Raw genomic sequence first — 17,860 nt, 5'->3', positions numbered from 1 at the left:
TAAGTATGCCCAGTCATTTGAGAAGCAGCCTGACTTTTCCAGAGCAACTTAGCTACTTTGTATGTTTCTACTAGTGACATCTGGCCTGTCATTTTTACATCTTCACTTGAACATTTAAAGGAGCAAAGATAATTTGCTTCTCATAGTGCCCTTAGTTGTCCCTTGTCCCCTTTCCCCATCTGTGTCTTTCTGTTGGGAAGAGAGAAGTCAACACCATCAGTAATGGAAGTGCCAGAGCCTTCCATGAGAGCCTTCCATGAATAGAGGAGGTGGGGTTTTTATTATCCATGATGTAACTTCTTAGAGCTGTTCACCTTGGGTGTTTTTTCTTTGTCCAGAGGAGAGGCTGAGACCTGTTGCTGAATTGCATGAGGTAACTTGTGGAAAGAGCAGAGCTCAGGCCTGGCCCACTGAGGGTCTGGAGTGAGGGAAGAGAACTCCAGGCATGGAAGAAACATCAGGCAAAAGGACTTTTCCATAGGGAAGATGGCCTTTCCCATCTGTATCCATCTGTATGAGGCAGCAGTCTGTCCATATATAATCCCTGACCCTTCCTTTGTCATCATGTGTTTATAAGGAATTGCCTTCCTCTTCAGCGTTTGTTTGTCTCTCCTTACAGTTTCTCTGTTTTCTCATATTTTAAGGTAGAGACACTCATGCTCCCTATGGCCTCTGTTAAAGTAGGACACAAGCAGTGGGTAAGAACTGCCTCCTTGAAGAGGCAGACTCCTCACATTGCCACAGTGTGGAGTGATATTCTCCTCCCCATCAAAGAAGAGCTTCTCTGTGGCACTGGTTTCAGTGGCACTAAGAAAGGGTGACACAGTGGTGTCCTGGGGTCTCTCTTGATTAGATTCCTGGAACCCTGGGATAGGTCACCACACACAGGGTAGATTAGGCAAACGGGAGTCCAGAATCTAATGGCAGCAGATTGCTGTGCAGGATCTGAGGAAAATCTGTTCTGTACCTCTGCAGGTCTCTGTTAGTTGGTGGTGGTCTTGGGCATATCGCTTGTAGATGATCATTCTGTCTCTCTGTCATCACATGACCACCCTTTCCCTGTGTGTCCTCTCCTCCTCTTATAAGGACGTCAGTCACTGGATTTATAATCGACCTTACATCCACAGTGATGTTACCACAAGATTGCTTATTATATCTGAAAACAACGAATAATGTAACATGAACTTTGTCACTGTCCAATTCAAACTTTTTTTTCTGCATGATCATAAAAACACTTGAATATTATCAGCACCTGATCTGTCTTACAGTATGACATGCTAGGTGAGTGTGACACTGGATTCAGAGGCTGTGGTGGCAGTGCATGGATGGGTCATTGAAGGTGATTACTATACTACTAATATTTCTAGGCCTGTACTATTGGAGCTAAGTTCTCCCCTTTCACTTCTTAAGAATAGATTTTCTGGGCTTGGAAGGTGGCTCAATGGTAGAGCACTTGCCTTGCATGCATGAGGCCCTGGGTTCAATTCCTCAGCACCACATAAGCAGAAAAAAGCCAGAAGTGGCGCTGTGGCTCAAGTGGTAGAGCGCTAGCCTTGAGCTGAAGTGCTGAGGGACAGCGCCCAGGCCCAGAGTTCAGGCCCCAGGACCAACCCCCGCCCCCCCAAAAAATAGCTTTTCTAACCTTCCCTCCCATTCTGCTTTTCTCCCCCTCCCCATCTTACTGTCTCTCTCTCTTCCCCTCTCTCCTCTCCTCCCTCTCACGTTTGCTTTAAACTTTTTTTTTTTTTTTGTGAATACAAGCAGTGATCCTATTCTGAGTGATCCATCTTCTAGATGGAAGCAATCTTTAACAAGAATTTCTTAAGTTTTAAAAAAGAAAACAACCTAGCAGAGTGCTGGTGGCTCATACCTGTTATCCTAGCTACTCTGGAGGCTGAGATCTGAGGGTTGTGGTTCAAAGCCAGCCTGGGCAGGAAAGGCTGAGAGACTCTTTATCTCCAGTAAGCTACCAGAAAACCGAAGTGGCACTGTGGCTCAAGTGGTAGAGTGCTTGCCTTGAGCTGAAGAGCTGAGGAACAGTGCCTAGGCCCAGAGTTCAAGCCCCGCAACCAACTTAAAAAAAACAAAACAAGAAAAATCCCAAACAGCCCAACTCCTACTCTAGTTCTTAGGCTGGAGGCAGGAAGGTTTTGCAGCTGATGTTAGCATCTGACTCCGGCCGCTGCTTAGGTATAAACAGTATTTTTTTGAAGTGGTACAGGTGTAGGAGCCTTTGTTAAGAGCAGTGGTGTTTATATAAATTACGAATCTCCAGGCACAACTTTGTGGCAAGGGTTTGTAAGTGTGTGACTGCTCACTGCTTGCACACACACACGCACACACACGCACACACACGCACACACACACCACTCACAACCACGCTACTTCCCTGAGTGAGACCTATACCATAAATGGAGGGCTTTTTGGAGTGCCAGAGTTGGGTGGTATCACTGCTTGTGTAAAGCACTCATACTGGAAGCTTTCCTGCATCCCTTTCACCACAAACTCAGGGAGAGATGTTTGAGAGTTTCCTAGTCACTAGATTTTGGGCTGTGTGCACTCAAAACATGTGGATGGCCTCTGAGCATTGTGGTGTGCAGTAGCCAGTACCCCTGTACTGGTTAAGTACCGCAGAGGTGTCAGGTGCCTAGTGCAGGAAGGAAACAAAGGTGACTTCATTGGGTGGAAAGGATTTTTCTGTGTGCTGGTCCTGGAGTTTGAACACACTGTCCTTTGCTTTTTTGGGGGGTGGGGGTGTTCAGGGCTGATATTAGAGATAAGAGTCTCTGATGGGCTTTTGTGCCCAGGCTGGCTTTATATCACTATCCTCAGATCTCAGCCTCCTGAGTAGCTAAAGTTACAGGAGTGAACTATCAGTGCCTAGCAGAAATTTTTTTTCTTGTAACACAGAGAAGCATAGAGCCTAGGAGCTGGCAAGTACCTTCTCCTTGTCCATTTTTCCCAAGGTCAGAAGGTCAGATGTGTGTGGAGAGGAGCACTGGATAGTTCCCGACTTGAGGATGAGAGTTACTCTGAATACCCACAGACATTTCACTGTGCATACACATGTACTTGTGTGCAGACTCACACATGCACCAAGCTTGTATGATGTCAGTTTACTTCCACTGAGGGTGGATATCCCAGCACCACTCCCTCCCTGTCTTTCTCAGTAGCCATGGAAATGGAAGGGAAACAGAGAGAAGAATGTGATTCTAGGGTCTTCTGCTTCCTCCTGTGAGTCTCACCAGAATGCAAATCACCAAGCAGTCCACACTCCATTTGGCAGTGATGGCATTAGGACTCACGAAGTTGATCATCCCTACTTCCCCTTCTCCCCTGTGGCCCTGGCAGGAGAGGTCACCATGCACAGCACCCTGACTCCCCCAGCTGTGCTCCCCTCTTCGAAGCCACAGCATCAGTGAGCAGCTAACCAAGTGTCACACATCTTCCCACTGGCCTTTCCACGTCTGGAAGGTTTTGATTAAGCAGGTTCTCTTTATTGTGTACTCAGTAGGATCTGTCACTGCCTCTGAGCTGGTTCCTGGAGAGGATGTTTTCAGAAACGCAGACACTTTGGTACACTGTCTTGGACCTGGAATTTCTCATCCTTCCAAAAAGAGTATTTTAAAGGCTTTTTTTTCCCCTTTTCTTTTTTTGGCAGGGTGGTTGGATCTGTAGATTTACAGCTGGGTATCTGCCTCTGTGTTTAGGGCTCTGTGATGGCATGTTTATGGCTGGTTGAAAGGTGATGGTGGAAGATGTATGAAGAGATTCTTTCATTGGACCGTTTTCTGGGGAATGAATGTTCTGTTGCTTTTCTGTGACGTGGAGTGAAGACATGGTGGTCCACATGAATGTTGGGAATGCAGCAGAGCCTTCTCTGTCTCAGCTGCTTCTGAGCAATGTATATAAAGGGGGCCCGGTCTTCCTTTCATAGACGGCCTCTCCAGAGGTGCTATCAGTCCAGGCTCCCATCAGCAAATGTGTGTAGATCATGGTAGTGTTTCTTTACAGATATTTAATTACTTGTCTGTATTGGGGTTAATAAAAAGAAAGAAATGGAAAATCTGAAATTAGCTATTGGGAGTCTCAGCAGCTTTGATGCTATGTAGATATAGTGTTTTTGAAATTATAGTGGAAGAGAGTAGAGCAGTGGGAGTTGGGTTTTCTAAGCTTTTTGTGTAACACGTCTTAGTGCTGCACATTTTGTCTGAGTGTAAAGGGATGAATCCAGTATCTAGCTGTGGATTCCATTACAGTAACCATTTATTTCTCATCTCCACATGCCCTGCTAGACTCTTAGGCATATGATATTTAATTTAGCCCTCGTGGGAACCTTGTGTAGTGGGCTAATTATTATGTCTTCATTTGATAGTGAGCTGAATTCCACATTCTGTGAGAATGTAAAGCACCGGCACCTAGCACTTATGTATTTGTTGAGTGAATACATTGAGAAAGTTAGGCTAGTAAAATTTGGTGATTAGTGAGTATAGGAAGAGACTTCAACATGTTAGCTTCTCTTATAGCCTTGACAGGATACTGGTGGTAAACAACTTCAATGAGGAAGGATTTGTTGGGTGCTGCTAGCTCACCCCTATAATAATCCTTAGCTACTCAGGAGACTGAGATCTGAGGATCCTGGCTTGAAGTCAGCCCAGGCAGAAAAGTCTGAGACTCTTATTAACCAGCAAAAAGCCAGAAGTAGAGATGTGGCTCATGTGTTAAAGTACTTCTGTGAATGAAAAAGCCAAGTGAGAGCATGAATCCCTGAGTTCAAGTCCCAGTTACTGGCCCTCCTCCCAAAATAAATTTCCTCCTCCCCCGGGGCAGATTTAGAGGTTTCAGTCTGTCCTGGCAGGAAGGACATGGGTGAGAGCAGCAGCAGCTTACATCGTAGTAATCAGGAAGGAGACAGCTAGAGGGAAAAAGAAAGAGGCTGCTTGCTTGTGTTAGCTACCTTTTTATTTCCACTTCCATTCCATCTAGTTCCCAAGCCTATTGTGTGGTGACACCCACATTCCCCCTCATATATTGCCCCACATATCAATCATCTCTGGAGATGCTGTCATAGAAACACAAATGAACTTTACTAATCTCTTAGGCATCTGTCAATCTAATCAAATTGACAAGATTAACCATCACAAGGCCTGATGGAATTTCACCATTAATGTGACCTTGATCTTCCAGGGGTACTTTATGTATGGATAAAAAAGGAGGATAGACAGAAGGAGCAGGAGTAGAACATGAGGGTCCTGGAAGCTTTGGTGATAGGGGACACTGGCAGGGTGGTTGAAAAATGTTCTCACTTAAATGACTTTGGCTCATATCCCAAAAGAGATGGCAACCAGTAAACAGGGCTTTAACAGGCAAGCAAGTGGTGGTACACTCTTCCTAGGCAGCAGGAAGAAGGCAAGAGACAATATGGTCATTAGGACACCTTAAAACAGTGTAGAAAGTCCATTACAAGGGTCTTCTAGTTTAGGCTCAGCCTGTGGGTTATAGTGACATATGTGCCCCTAGTACCCTCTGTGCCTCTAGTATCACTCAGGTGATCTATTGGAAGTGGGTTGGTTTATTCATGCACTCAGCAAACGTGCCAAGCATCCCGGTAAGGCAGCCACAACCCATCTATTGTAGTTTCCTGTATCCTGCCATAATCAGTGTAGATGGCATTTGTTTTTATTATAGGTATTCAGATGGCACTCACTGTATTTTTATATCTTTTAAATTTTTTTTCAGTTTTGTTTAAGTTTTGTTTTTAATTATTTTTACTTTTGGACACATAGGGTCTTGCTCTGTAGGCCAGGTTGATCTGGAACCTCACAATCCTCTTCAGTGCTAGGATTAGAAACATGTGCTGCCACCTGGCCACAGTTTTTAATTTTGACATTAAGCCCAGCATAACAGCCTAAACTAAATCTTTAGAGCTGAGTTTATTTCCTTAATTTTTGGCTCTTGCATGTAAAATGTTTAACCTCTGCTCTGAGCAGAGATTTTGCTTTGGAACTGGTGGGACTCTAAAATGTGACTCTATTTGCTTATTTTTCCTCCATGAACCATTCAGAGTGGGTAGTGTCTGACCCTGTGCTCAGCATTGAAGAGGATTCTTCAGGGAGTCAGAAGTCTAGACCATGTGGAGAAGGAAGTCATTTGGCAAGAGGGAGGTTGGTGTGGAACTATGGGTGCTGCTGGCACGCTATGGGTCCGATGCTTAGAGGTTTCAGAGGAGAGCAGAGTAGCTTCTGGCTGGGATAGCAAGTATAAATTTTGGAGAAGGTCATGGGACCTTGGAGGATAGTTACAACTTGCCATGGGAAGACTTAGGCCTGGAGAGACATTCCAAGAAGAAAGTCCTGTGAGAGCAGAGGTGTGTTGATCTGGGGATCACCAGGACTTAACTAGGGTGTAGGGTGAATCAAGGTGAGTTATGAAAAATTTAGAAAGAGCAGCTACAGCACTTGCGGGGTGGTCCCCAGGTGTGAGGTTGGCATCTACCTTGTGTATGGACATATACCAACATCAGAACAGCTGAGCACAGACAGACCTGAATTATATGTACAGTTCTTTTTTTTTTTTAATTTAGTGGAACTAAATTTGAACTCAAGGCCTTGTGCTCACATTGTGAGGTAGATGTTCTACTAGTTGAGCCATACCCCCAACTCTTTCTTATGCTTTTTAGTCTTATGCTTTTGTAGTCTTGTTTTCTTGTGGGTTTTTTTTTTTTCTCCCAGAGTTGTCCTGGACATTGATCTTTCTCTAAGAAAGTGCCCACTGATGAAGTTGAGATGATAGAAATGTGCCACCATATCTGGCTTGTTGATTGAGATGGGCTGGTCTTGCTAGTTTTTTGCTCCCAGTCTCCACCTCCCCAATAGCTGGGATTACAGGCTTATGTATGCAGTTGTTATTGCACACATTTTGGGGGGATACAGTCTCAGCAGCAAGTTTTATGATGTTAGCTGTGTTTTATCTGCATCTCTTATATTGAAAATAGTCTGAGGTTTTTTTTTTTTTGTGTGTGTGTGTGTTTTGTTTTTGGGCTACATACTAGTACATTAGAATGATGCCACATCTTGGGATCCCAATGATCCCAAGTCTACTCTGTCAGTAGGGACTTTTCTTCATTCTGGCAGACAGAATGTCTAAGATATGCAGAGCAGCATTCTTAGATATTGAATGGCTTGGTCCGTGCTGCCTTCATAGATTTCAAATTGCCTTTCTACAGAAAGGTGGAGTGGGGCGTGTTTTTCAGAATCTTATCAAGCATTGCTTCAGATAACCTGGTTAACCTGTGTCATCCTCTTGTCATTTCTTGCAGATGGTCACAAGAACAAAGAAAATATTTGTAGGCGGATTATCTGCGAACACCGTAGTGGAAGATGTAAAGCAATACTTTGAGCAGTTTGGCAAGGTAAGTGCTGTGAGGGGGTTGGGTAGCACAGTTCAAAGGAAGCTAGCTGATTGGTCTTTAGGAGTAGCAATCATGGCCCTGCCTTTGCCATAGCTGTGTCTTTAAGAATGTTGTCCTTGAACTTAACTATCACCATTGAAATGACTTTCTGCAGGAACCACTATGGAAAAGTCTGGGATGGGATCAGCCTGATTCCCCATGAGCCTGCAGGACCAGGCAGAGTGGCCTTTCAACATGGTTTTGCTAACATTTGATTGGGTTAGGGCTGCAGGGCTGTGACTGACTCACAGGACAGAGGCGCCTACAGAAGCTTCTGGAAGCCTGTATACTGGTGCTAGCTTTCTTATTCTATGTTTTTCTGGAAAATGCATTGATAGATGAGGCTCCTTGGGGTTCTTGGCAGCTGAATACTCTCTGTCAAGCGCAGGAGACTCAGGAAAAATGTTGGCTGTACCCAACACCTGTACCAGTCTGTACCTGGTGTTCTCTGACCTGAGGGCCCACGAGACAGCAGCAGAACGATGCTCTGAGCTCTGCTGATGGAATAGGCTGGGCACTGGAGCCTCAAATCCACCAAGAAATGGAAGGTGAGAAGGTACACATATGACACATGGAGATTCACAGACAGACAGACAGACAGACATCAGGGACTTCCATAGGTGATTAATGTGACTTCTTTCTAGTTGGTAGAGAGAGACTATGTCTTGGCAGGTGTGTTTTTCCTGAGGGCCTTTGTTCCTTCCCTGTTGGCCCAGGGGGGATGATCTCTTTTGCTCTTTGTAAAATCTCCCTCTGTGGCTCCTGCAGAAAGCCCAGTCCCAAGGAGGGTGGCAGGTGACCCACAGACCTAGCCCTTTACTTCCTGCATCTTTGAGGCCAGCTTTTTCCACACAGGTCTGCCTTTCTCGCTAAAGGGCTAATACAGCAGAGCACTGTGACATTCTGGGAAAATGTGGTGCCTGTGCTACCCTCATCACTCATTTATTTACTCCCACATTAGCTGTCATGCTTGCCACGGGCAGGACAAGGGCACCACCTCCCACTGGCCAGCGGCGGGAAGGTTCTGTGCTTTCAGCTTGTTTGCCTAGGGCGATGGGCATCTATGACACCATCCCCAGGTTTATCTGTTTATGAGCCACTGTCTGGGATGAGGGCCATGACCTTTATTTAGCTTTGAAATGGAGATTTTTCTCTGTCTCTGGTGTTAATCAATTTCTGCATGAATATGAGACCATGCAACAAGGTGAAACCAGCCCTTTCCAGCCATGCTGTGCATTTGAAATGGCACTGACTTGCCCACCTAGATGGGTTTTGAAAGATGCCTTCTCCACAGCTCTTTCTGACACTGCCAGTTGGAAGTCTATTCATTTTGGCTGGTTCTAGGGAACAGCTAAATGTGCCAGGGACCATGCACTTTTCAGTACTTCTCTCTCCAAGACAGATTTAAGGTACAAGGGGATTTGTCCATCACCTGGCCCCACCCTGCCTGAGGGGAGAGGGTTGGAAATAATTAAATGAGACAAGTCCATCTTATATAATGGAAAGATCTGGAGGGTGATTCGTCTTTCTGCCTTTAAAACAAGTCCAGGGGTAGTGTTTGCAAACATGAGGTGGGATTATTTTTCAAGCCATAACCTGCCTTGGAATCTCCTGGGCCTCTTTTTTTGCTGGTGTCAAAGAAGTTGATGTTGCCTAGATGAGTTGTTAAGAGTATTCCAAACAGGTCTGGGCTTGTCAACAGACACCATGTGTCTGTATGTCCCCCAATCTTTGTTTCCTCCTCTTCTCCTTTTCTCTCTCTTCCCTTCTGTCTGTCTTTCCATTGTTTCTCATTAACACATATAATTGTGACCCAGAATGTCAGTGGCGCAATGCCCTGCAAGTCTCAGCCATGGCCATGGCTGCTTTCGTCACTTCCCTGAGAACACTTGTCCTTTTGTGTGGGAAACAGTCACAAACCATCTTCTCTGGCATAGCACTTGGTGGGTCTGATGCTGCCCAGTTAATTGTGCAGTAGTGTTTGTGCATGCTGGCAGGATGTGTTAACTGATCAAGTGTTTCATTAAAGGACTAAGGAGGCTTTTGAGCGTATCAAAACCCACAATCTTCTTTCTGCTCACATGTTACCAGCTTATCTCACATATATGCTCTGTGTATTATCTGGGTCTGCCTTCAGAAGAGCTTGCTTCTCATTCCCTGTAGCAAATGTTAGGTCTGTGGCCCCTTGCGCAGGCTCACCTCTCAGGATTCTGGTGTAATTTGTTTGACTTCAGAATGATCAAAGTAAGGAAAGGCTGCTGCTAGGCCTTGGAACCATCAATAAATCCAGCAACTGTGAAAGAAGGTAACAGATAAGTTGACAATCTGACTCTACCTTTGAATAGTATATATTCTGGTTGAAGGAGGTGACTTGTATGCACATGTGCACGCATGTGGGTGCACGCACACACATACATATGTACTTGTTCTTGTGTGAATATACTCAGATATAAGTGCACCCATATGTATACATTCACGTTCCTAAGTCTGCAGTTGTTTTGGGCTACCCTTCGTACCAACTGCAAGTTAGTAAGATGTAATTTTATTATTTATAAAAAGAGCTGAACTCTGGACCAGGCCATTTACTTGTTTTAATTTTTCTTTAGGAGGCCAGTGGTGGTGTTTTCACATTGCAGGTTGTTAAATGGCCTCCCAGTATGGTTATATCTTGGACTTAATGTCATAGCTTTCTGAGAGGTAGAGTTGGATACATAAACTCATATCCCCCAAAGAAGCCTGTTCATCTGATAACAGAACCTGGACATTGCTCTTTTCCAACCTCTAATCAGTTCCTAGGATAGATGTAGGATGGATGGCTGCATGAGAGAAAGGCCTGGTGTCCATTTGGAGGGCCTAGGAACAGTGCCTGCCTGTACAGTGGAAAGCAGTGTCATCCAGGTCATTTGGTGACCTGGTAAGGGCCAGGGAGGATAAGATTCAGCCAAACTCAGCTAGCTAAGCAGTATATAAGCCAAAATTCCTATGCTGCTTCCATTCTCTCCAAGTCTAGAACTTTTAATTGTCTCTGCAGCCTCCACACTGGGTATGCCACCTTCTAGGTTTCCCTTCCTGTCACTCTGTTGTCCCTTCTCTTCCTGTCTGAAGTGTCAGCTGCTCCAACTGTGTGTTTCAGGTACAGGGAAGATGGGTTAGACTGTTATCAAGGGGCCTAGCTAAAGGAGTTTAAATATGTCATTACTGAAAGTGGAGTGGGTTCAGAATGACACACCAAGGGCTTTAAATAACTCAGATTGGAGGCTTATTGTGCTTTCTTCCACCTTCCTCCCAGAAGGTTAGGGACACTTACATTTAACATGAAATTGTGAGGTAAGGCCACTGGTGTAAGGATAACTTAGATGGCTGCCTTCCCTCTGGGTAGCTGTTCTGATGTCTGCCTTGGAGCAAGGTAAGTTGTTCTGGCCATCATGTTGGGACTAATGTGATACCCTGGGACAGGTTATTTCTGTGCTGGCCTTGGTTTCTTTTCTGAAGGAAGAGATTGAAAACTTGTAAAGGGCTAGAGTAGTAAATATTTCTGCCTTGCAAACTGTATTGTCTCTATTGCAACTTCTTGCAAATGTTGCTGTAGGGAGCAAACAACCAACATATAAACAGACAAGGGGTCTGGTGATGGAGTTCCAGTAAAACTTTATTCATCAAAAATAGATGAGCTATATTTTGGGGCAAATTTTCTAATCCCTTATTGAATAATTATTCCTAAAATTGGTTTTAAGTTTAAAAAGTCAGTGATGTAGAAATCCTAAATATAAATAGATAATATATGATAATTGGAGGTATCTATACAATCCAAAACAATGCATTATGAAGAGTTGTGAACATGTTAGGTAATAACCAAAGAGTCTTAACCATATTAGAGTTTATTTCTGGACTTGATGATGCAGGGAAGAAGGTCGCTATTTATAATTGAAATCTTCATCCTGTGTCTAAGACCCAAACAAACCATATGGTTCTGCTATCTCCCTACTGCAAGAACTAGATCTAAATGAATACAACTTGGGATTGCATGGCTCTCATTTTACTCTGAAGATACTTTGTGCTATGTTTTGATTTTTCTTTATTAAAGTTTATTGTGCTTGGTGCTAAGCTTTTTAGGGATGTTACAATGTGCTTCTCAAGGATGTCAGTGAGATAGGTGCATATCTGTTATGTGGGTGATGGGGAAGAGGCCATTGTCTAACATCTCTGCATACTGGGCAGAGCGTGGATGGTCACTCATTTTTGCATAATATAACCTTTTCCCTTTTACCAAAAAAACTCCCAGCTCCTACTTTGACACTAAGGGAGAGCAAGTTCTGTTCATTTGTCAAAAACACTGATGTACAGTAATTTATTTAGCTGCCTTGGTTTCTTAGTGGATATTATCTGCATTTCATGATTCCATACCTACGGAAATGATGTATATATAGGCCATTCCAAAGAATGCTCTGTTATCCTTGTGCAGTCCCAGGCAATGGGAGGGACTGTTCTGCAGAAGCCACCCAGAAGAGCCCAGCTGGGTAATTAAAGCAATCTAAATCAAAGAAACCCCATGCATTTGAGTTTCCCTCTTTCTTTATCCCTTCAGCAAGGAGGAGTTTCTTACATTGCCACTTGTAGATCATAGAGAGGCCTTGAAACACCGAGCTTTTTGCTTGGTCACAGATGGAGCAGGAAGTTGTACACCATTCAGCTGCTCCCCAGATGACAGAGCTGCTCAGGTGTGCCCTGGCTTGATAGGTGATGCTCACTCGGTAGGACTCCTGTGAGAGCGAGGCAGCCCACATTTGGAGGTTTCCAATTATACTTCACATGGCAAACTGTGTAATTAGTTTGAAAGACTTATGCTTAGTCATTGGTTTATCCTAATCCGCTTTGGCTTTCCCCAACAACAAAGTGAGCTTATTTTGCTAAGCTGAAATGACTCTGCACCCTTTGTCCTGCCTTTTATTGTCTCATTCCTTTCATTCTGTTTTACTGCCAAAGTTCTGTTTCATTAGGCCTACAAGTCATTTCCAATTCAGTGGGCTGCTACAATCCGGCCTTTATCACTCAGCTGCCCTGGTTCCCATGTTCCTTCTGGGCCAGTGCCCCAGCCTGTGCTTGACATGAGGGCTTTAACCCTTTCCTGGGCCAGCCCATGGTAGTGATGGAAAGAAGAGGTTTGGGAAGTTATAGTCCTGCAGGTGTTGTGGAAAAGAGCTCTGTGGAAAGAAGGTGGAAGGTCCTTGGAACTCACTGTGATAGATCTGGCTTGTGTGTTCTGCTGTGGAAGTTAGCTTGAGCTTCAGAGGGTGGTGTTCCAACACTTTATGGAAAAAAAAAAAGTTCTGAGAACCAGAATGAGCTAACTTTTTAACTTGATGATCTCATTTGTTCCACTGATGTGCAGGAGCCCTGGAGAACATGGGTGCCTGGTATTTTCTAGCCCCAGGTTATAGGTGGAGGTGACAGTAGTCTATCCATTCAATACCCCATGTGCGAGGATAGAGATGTCTGGAGGAAAAATGACAAGAGATTTGTGAGAAAATGAATAGGCACATCATCATATTCCTAAAAGTGGACTGTCATCCTGAGATAGAATGTTACCACTTCCAAAGTGTGGTGACACTAAACAGAGCTCAGGACCCCGTATGGCTCTCTCATTCAAGACCTGGGAAACAAAAGTCTGTCTGTCCTCCATTATGGCTGTGAGGCATTTGTCTCTGAAGTGGTTTACACAGGTGGGTTGACAGGCCTTGCCTGTCACCTGCTGGATGGGCTTCCCTTGTAACCATAGAGTGAACCAAGAAGGATCATTTCCCCCTCTTCCACTGGCCATGCTGAGGCTGCGTTGGGGCTTAAAATTTTCTCCTTTGATTGTTGACTTAGGACAAGACCATCCTTGCCCTGTGTCGTCTTCATTCTCTGGGTTGTGACATGGGAAAAGCTCCCCTCAGCAGAGGGGAGATTTCTGTCTCCTTCTTCCACCTCCGGCTTCTAGTCCTGGGGCTAGCTAGCACAGTAATGGGGGCTCTAGGCTCTGCTGGTAACCAGCCCTCCTTCGAAAATGAACAGCTTTGTGCTTTGCTGGTTACCTTCACCTCCTAGGCCAGTTTCTGCTGTTGAGTTAGCAGGACAAGCACCCTAACCTCCCTTCTCCTAAATCATCATTCTCTCCCTCTCTCTTCCTCCCTCTCCCTTCCTCCCCCCCTCCCTCCCCCCTCCCCCCCCTCTCTCTCTGCTTCAGAAAAGATTTCCTAAAATAGCTAGTGGGTTCCCAGGAAAACTTCCCATTTCCCTCTTAGTGTATAAAATATAGCCAGCTGTTGTTAGGCAAAGGCATCAGACATTATTATTGCTCTGTTAGCAGTGTTTTAAAATATACAAATAGAAAAATAGGATGCCTTCTGGGTAGCAAGCTGGGACATCTCTGAGATTATGTTAATCAGAAGCCATGTTCATTTGCATAATAGGTAGAGTCTAGACCCAAACTTTTCTCATTATTTGACTGCATTTCTGTTTAGCTTCATTTTATTTAATTTTTCTGCCTGGCTAAGAGGAGAGAGGCCAAGACTTGAGAAATCTTTGGGAGCAAAGGAGTTAATGAACTTAGTGGTGGGGAGGGGAGGAAAGCAGGAAGAACTTCTACCAGCTTACCTTCCCAGAGTTCTTCTGGAGGCCTGGAAGAGGTCACTTACAATGAGTTGTTAGCATGAGAAAAGAAAGCTTTTTCTCCCTAGATTTTGTTCAGTGGGAACTAAGAGTGTACCAGAAATCACAGTTCACAGGCTGTGCCACTGGGCACAGGAGTGGCTTTTTTGGAAGAGAAAGAAAGCACAGTTCATTTAGACTTGGCATTGCCGTTAACTTCATTGTTGGGTATAGTGAACATTGATGTGGAGATTCCTGTCTGCCCACCTCCCCCTGACTCCCCCTGCCCATAGGATACCCCATTACATGGGTTGTGGATGCTTTTCCTTTTTCCTTCTTTTGTCCTCCCAGAAATGGTCTGTCTGTAGAACTGCCGGATTTGCCAAGTTACTGCCTTGTAAATTTTTACAGCGCTGTATTTTCAGACCCGGTATTTGTGAATTAGCTGAAAGTGGGCTGCCAATCTGTGCTTTATTTACATTCAAAGCCATAATAGTGAAAGCCCCAGAAAAAAAATGTTAATATTCAGGAAGAGGCAGAAGGGTTGAGTTTCTGATGGTTGCTAACCTCACCACTGCCTTTAAAACCAATCATGAGGCACATGGCTGATATTTAATAGCTTTTAGCTGATTATTTTCCTTCTCCTCCTCTTTCTTTTCTATCCAAGTTGACCTGGGTGTACTTGAGCGGAAATGAAGTCATCCAAATGCTGAATTAGAATAATCACAGGCCTCTAAGAATGAAATGGAAGCAGAGATTAAATGGTAGAGGAAAAGCTGGCATTAATAAGCACCAGGAAAACTTTGCATAAAATAAACAGATTGCGTAGATTGAATTTGTACTGGCTGCTTCGGTTTTTTTCCTGCACTTTTGGTATTGTTTCTGTGGAGCTGAGATATGGACAAAGTAGGTAGGATCTGATTTCCTTAAGGCCATATACCTTCTGCCACCTTAGCAATGGTCCTCTCTTCTTTATGGGTGAGGCAATTTTGTGACTAAGATGTTTCCAGGATGGAAGAATCTGGATGGAGGAGGGTCTGTTACTTTGACAGGTTGGTGATTACTTGTTGAATTCAGGGATCTGAGACAGACGGGAGACAACAAATGGGCAGTCTTAATATTATTGATGGATTTCCCCCTGCAATCTGAGTGGGATTAAGGTAGGGTTGACTGCCTCAGTTTGTCTGGGACTGAGTGGGTTTCCAGGAGTACAGGACTGCAAACTGAAGTGAATTGGTCACCCTAAATGAAGGAAAGACAGGCAATGTCTAGACACTTGGCTTAACCTCTGATTCTCTGAGAGAGTCAATACTTTTCATGATGCCTCCGGGCAGATTTAAATATTCCTTTGTGTTACAGAACACTTACTTCATACCTTTTATCATGCTGCCTTCCTGATTTAACCCAGCCACAGGGGCCAGAGCTGCCCCTAGCTGCACCGACCCACATTGAGTGTTAGATGAGTACTGGGCCTGGAGAAGGAAGGGAAGGGGGACCCTAGTGGTCCCCACTGATTTGGAATGTTGTGCCTTTGGGGGGGGGCTCCCACTTGGGGATTTCTGTGATTCTCGAAAAAGTAAAAATTCTGCCCCAGTGTAGTAAAAAGTAAACTTCTTGTAGTTAAAGAACAAAGTAAGTAAGGATTTAATTAGATTAAAAGACTCTGCAAAGTGGATTGTTTACAGGAAATCTTTTTTTTTTTTTTAAAGGTGCTCTGTTGTAGAAGATGTAATTTGTGCAGATGGATTAGTTATAAATTAGAGATTTTGGGGTTGTTCAGGTTAATAGTCTTACAATTGGTGGCATTTTCTGGCTTGCTTTAATAGCAGGTTAGTATTCAAAGAATACACTTAAGAAAAATAAGTGTGGAGTGATGAGAGACAGACTTCCTGACCTTCCCAGCTTCCTTCAGGAATGCAGGAAGGGCATGGTTAGCCAAAGGGAAGGGAAGTGCTTCAGTCTTTTGCCAGGCAACCTGCAGATTCTCTGAAACTAATATTTTGAGGGCTTATTTCTTTTTAAAGGGTTTATCACCTTTTTTAAAAAAGGTGATCCCATTTACTTTATTGATAGGCCTGTTTAAGAAGCAAAGGAGAAATAGAAAAGATTTATTGACATTATAGTCTTCCATTCCAGTTGAGTTGGCATGTGTGTTAAAGCTAGGAAAGGAAAGCTGGGAGAGGCTCTGTGACCTGTTTTAGACCCTTCAGCCAGGTATAAGCAGGGTCCAGGTTCCTATCCACATCTTCTACTGAGAGGGCTTGCTTTCTCTCTCTCTCCATTTTTGGTTTTGTTTTTTAAACTACACCACTTTGCTCATTCTGGTCCTATGTTTTGATGGCATGAGTTGCCTTGACTAGTAGTTTAAAATGTTACAGAATTATTGTAGCATGTTTTCCTGGAAGGTGACTCATTTTATGACAACGCTGGTTTAACATGTCACAGAGAATAACTATTGGGTACAAAATAGCTTCTGGTTACACTGACCTCAGTTCTAGGGCCATCCCTCAGTTTACTTCATCATTAAGGTGTAGGAGGGTAGAAAACCTAAGAATCCTTGATGCTTAACTGCCTAGCATAAGAGTTGGCCAACTTATTATTATTATTATTTTTGGTCGGTCGTGGGGCCTGAACTCTGGGCCTGGGCACTGTCCATCAACTCTTCAGCTCAAGGCTTGCACTCTACTACTTGAGCCACAGCGGTACTTCTGGCTTTTTCTGCTTATATGGTGCTAAGGAATCGAACCCAGGGCCTCGTGCTTGTAAGGCAAGCACTGTACCACTGAGCCACCTTCCCAGCCCCTAGTTGGCCAACTTTTTTATAAAGGGTTTTATCAGTATTTCTTTTTCTTATTATTGTGAAAAACCGTTCAGAGGGGTTACAATTACATGGGCAAGGTAGTGAGTACATTTCTTATCAAGCATTGTTGCCTTCTCCTTTGTTTCCCCTTACCATTCCTTCCCATCCCCTCCCCTTCACCCCATCAGTATTTTTATTTTGTGGCCCAGATGATCTCTTAAACTACTCAGCTCTGTCATTGTATCATGATAAGAGCAAAAGACAATTTGAAAATGGGTGATTGTGGCTTTGTTCCACTATAATTTTATTTACAAAAACTGGGAGGCAGCTAGATTTGACCAACAGGCTCTTTTGTTAACTCTGTGCTATAGTCTATCTGGCAATGAGGAGTTGGGTGGTTTATATTCTTTCTGTTGTCAAACCCAGCATATCTGGGTTTTTTTACACTTTTTTTCTACTGCAGTTTTCTCTATCTGCAAAATGGGAACATCAGTGATACTTAATGCATAGGATGGCTCTGAGGATTAGGTGCATTAATGCACTTGTAATTCTTAGCATCCTGCCAGGAGCAGAGTAAATACCTGATCAACATTGGAAACATTGGCTGATATTGTTATTTTCACCTCTGAGACCCGGTTCCTTGAGACTGGACTTGTCTCTCCAATCCTTTGTGCTAGGGCAGTAGCCACCACACATAAGCACATGTGTCTACACATGGTTCCATCTTCTCCATCTGTCTGTCCTCTGGTTGAGTTTACCACTCAGTCTTTTGTCCCCCACCCCCACCCCGGGAGAGGGAACGGCACAAACTAAAATTCATCCTGGATCCCGGTGTCATTAAGATGTGGACTCGGAGTCTGAGTTGAGTAGTTTTTTGTTGGTGAGTGTTCCTCCAGTCTAGTCCAGTGCTCTGATGCTTTCAGTTTGTAAAACGGCCTTTGAGTTTGTTTTCTGGCTATGATGAAAATGTTGAATTAATG

The 17,860-nt window shown here is 44.0% G+C and overlaps 1 protein-coding gene across 4 annotated transcripts in view; it reads left to right on the top strand.

Moving 5' to 3' along the window:
- Msi2 (musashi RNA-binding protein 2) overlaps positions 1 to 17,860 on the top strand; it is a 373,314-nt gene that overhangs the window by 134,804 nt on the left and 220,650 nt on the right. For all 4 annotated transcript variants that reach the window (XM_013037909.1, XM_013037908.1, XM_013037907.1 and 1 more), the window contains exon 5: positions 7,319 to 7,411. In XM_013037909.1, coding sequence (XP_012893363.1) covers positions 7,319 to 7,411 — 93 coding nt within the window. The remainder of the gene's footprint in view (positions 1 to 7,318; positions 7,412 to 17,860) is intronic.

Source organism: Dipodomys ordii, unplaced genomic scaffold (genome assembly GCF_000151885.1).
Source record: "Dipodomys ordii isolate 6190 unplaced genomic scaffold, Dord_2.0 Scaffold7, whole genome shotgun sequence".
NCBI classification, from domain to species: domain Eukaryota; kingdom Metazoa; phylum Chordata; class Mammalia; order Rodentia; family Heteromyidae; genus Dipodomys; species Dipodomys ordii.
The sequence above is the reverse complement of the archived record's forward strand: the minus strand, read 5'-3'. Positions and strand labels throughout refer to the sequence as shown.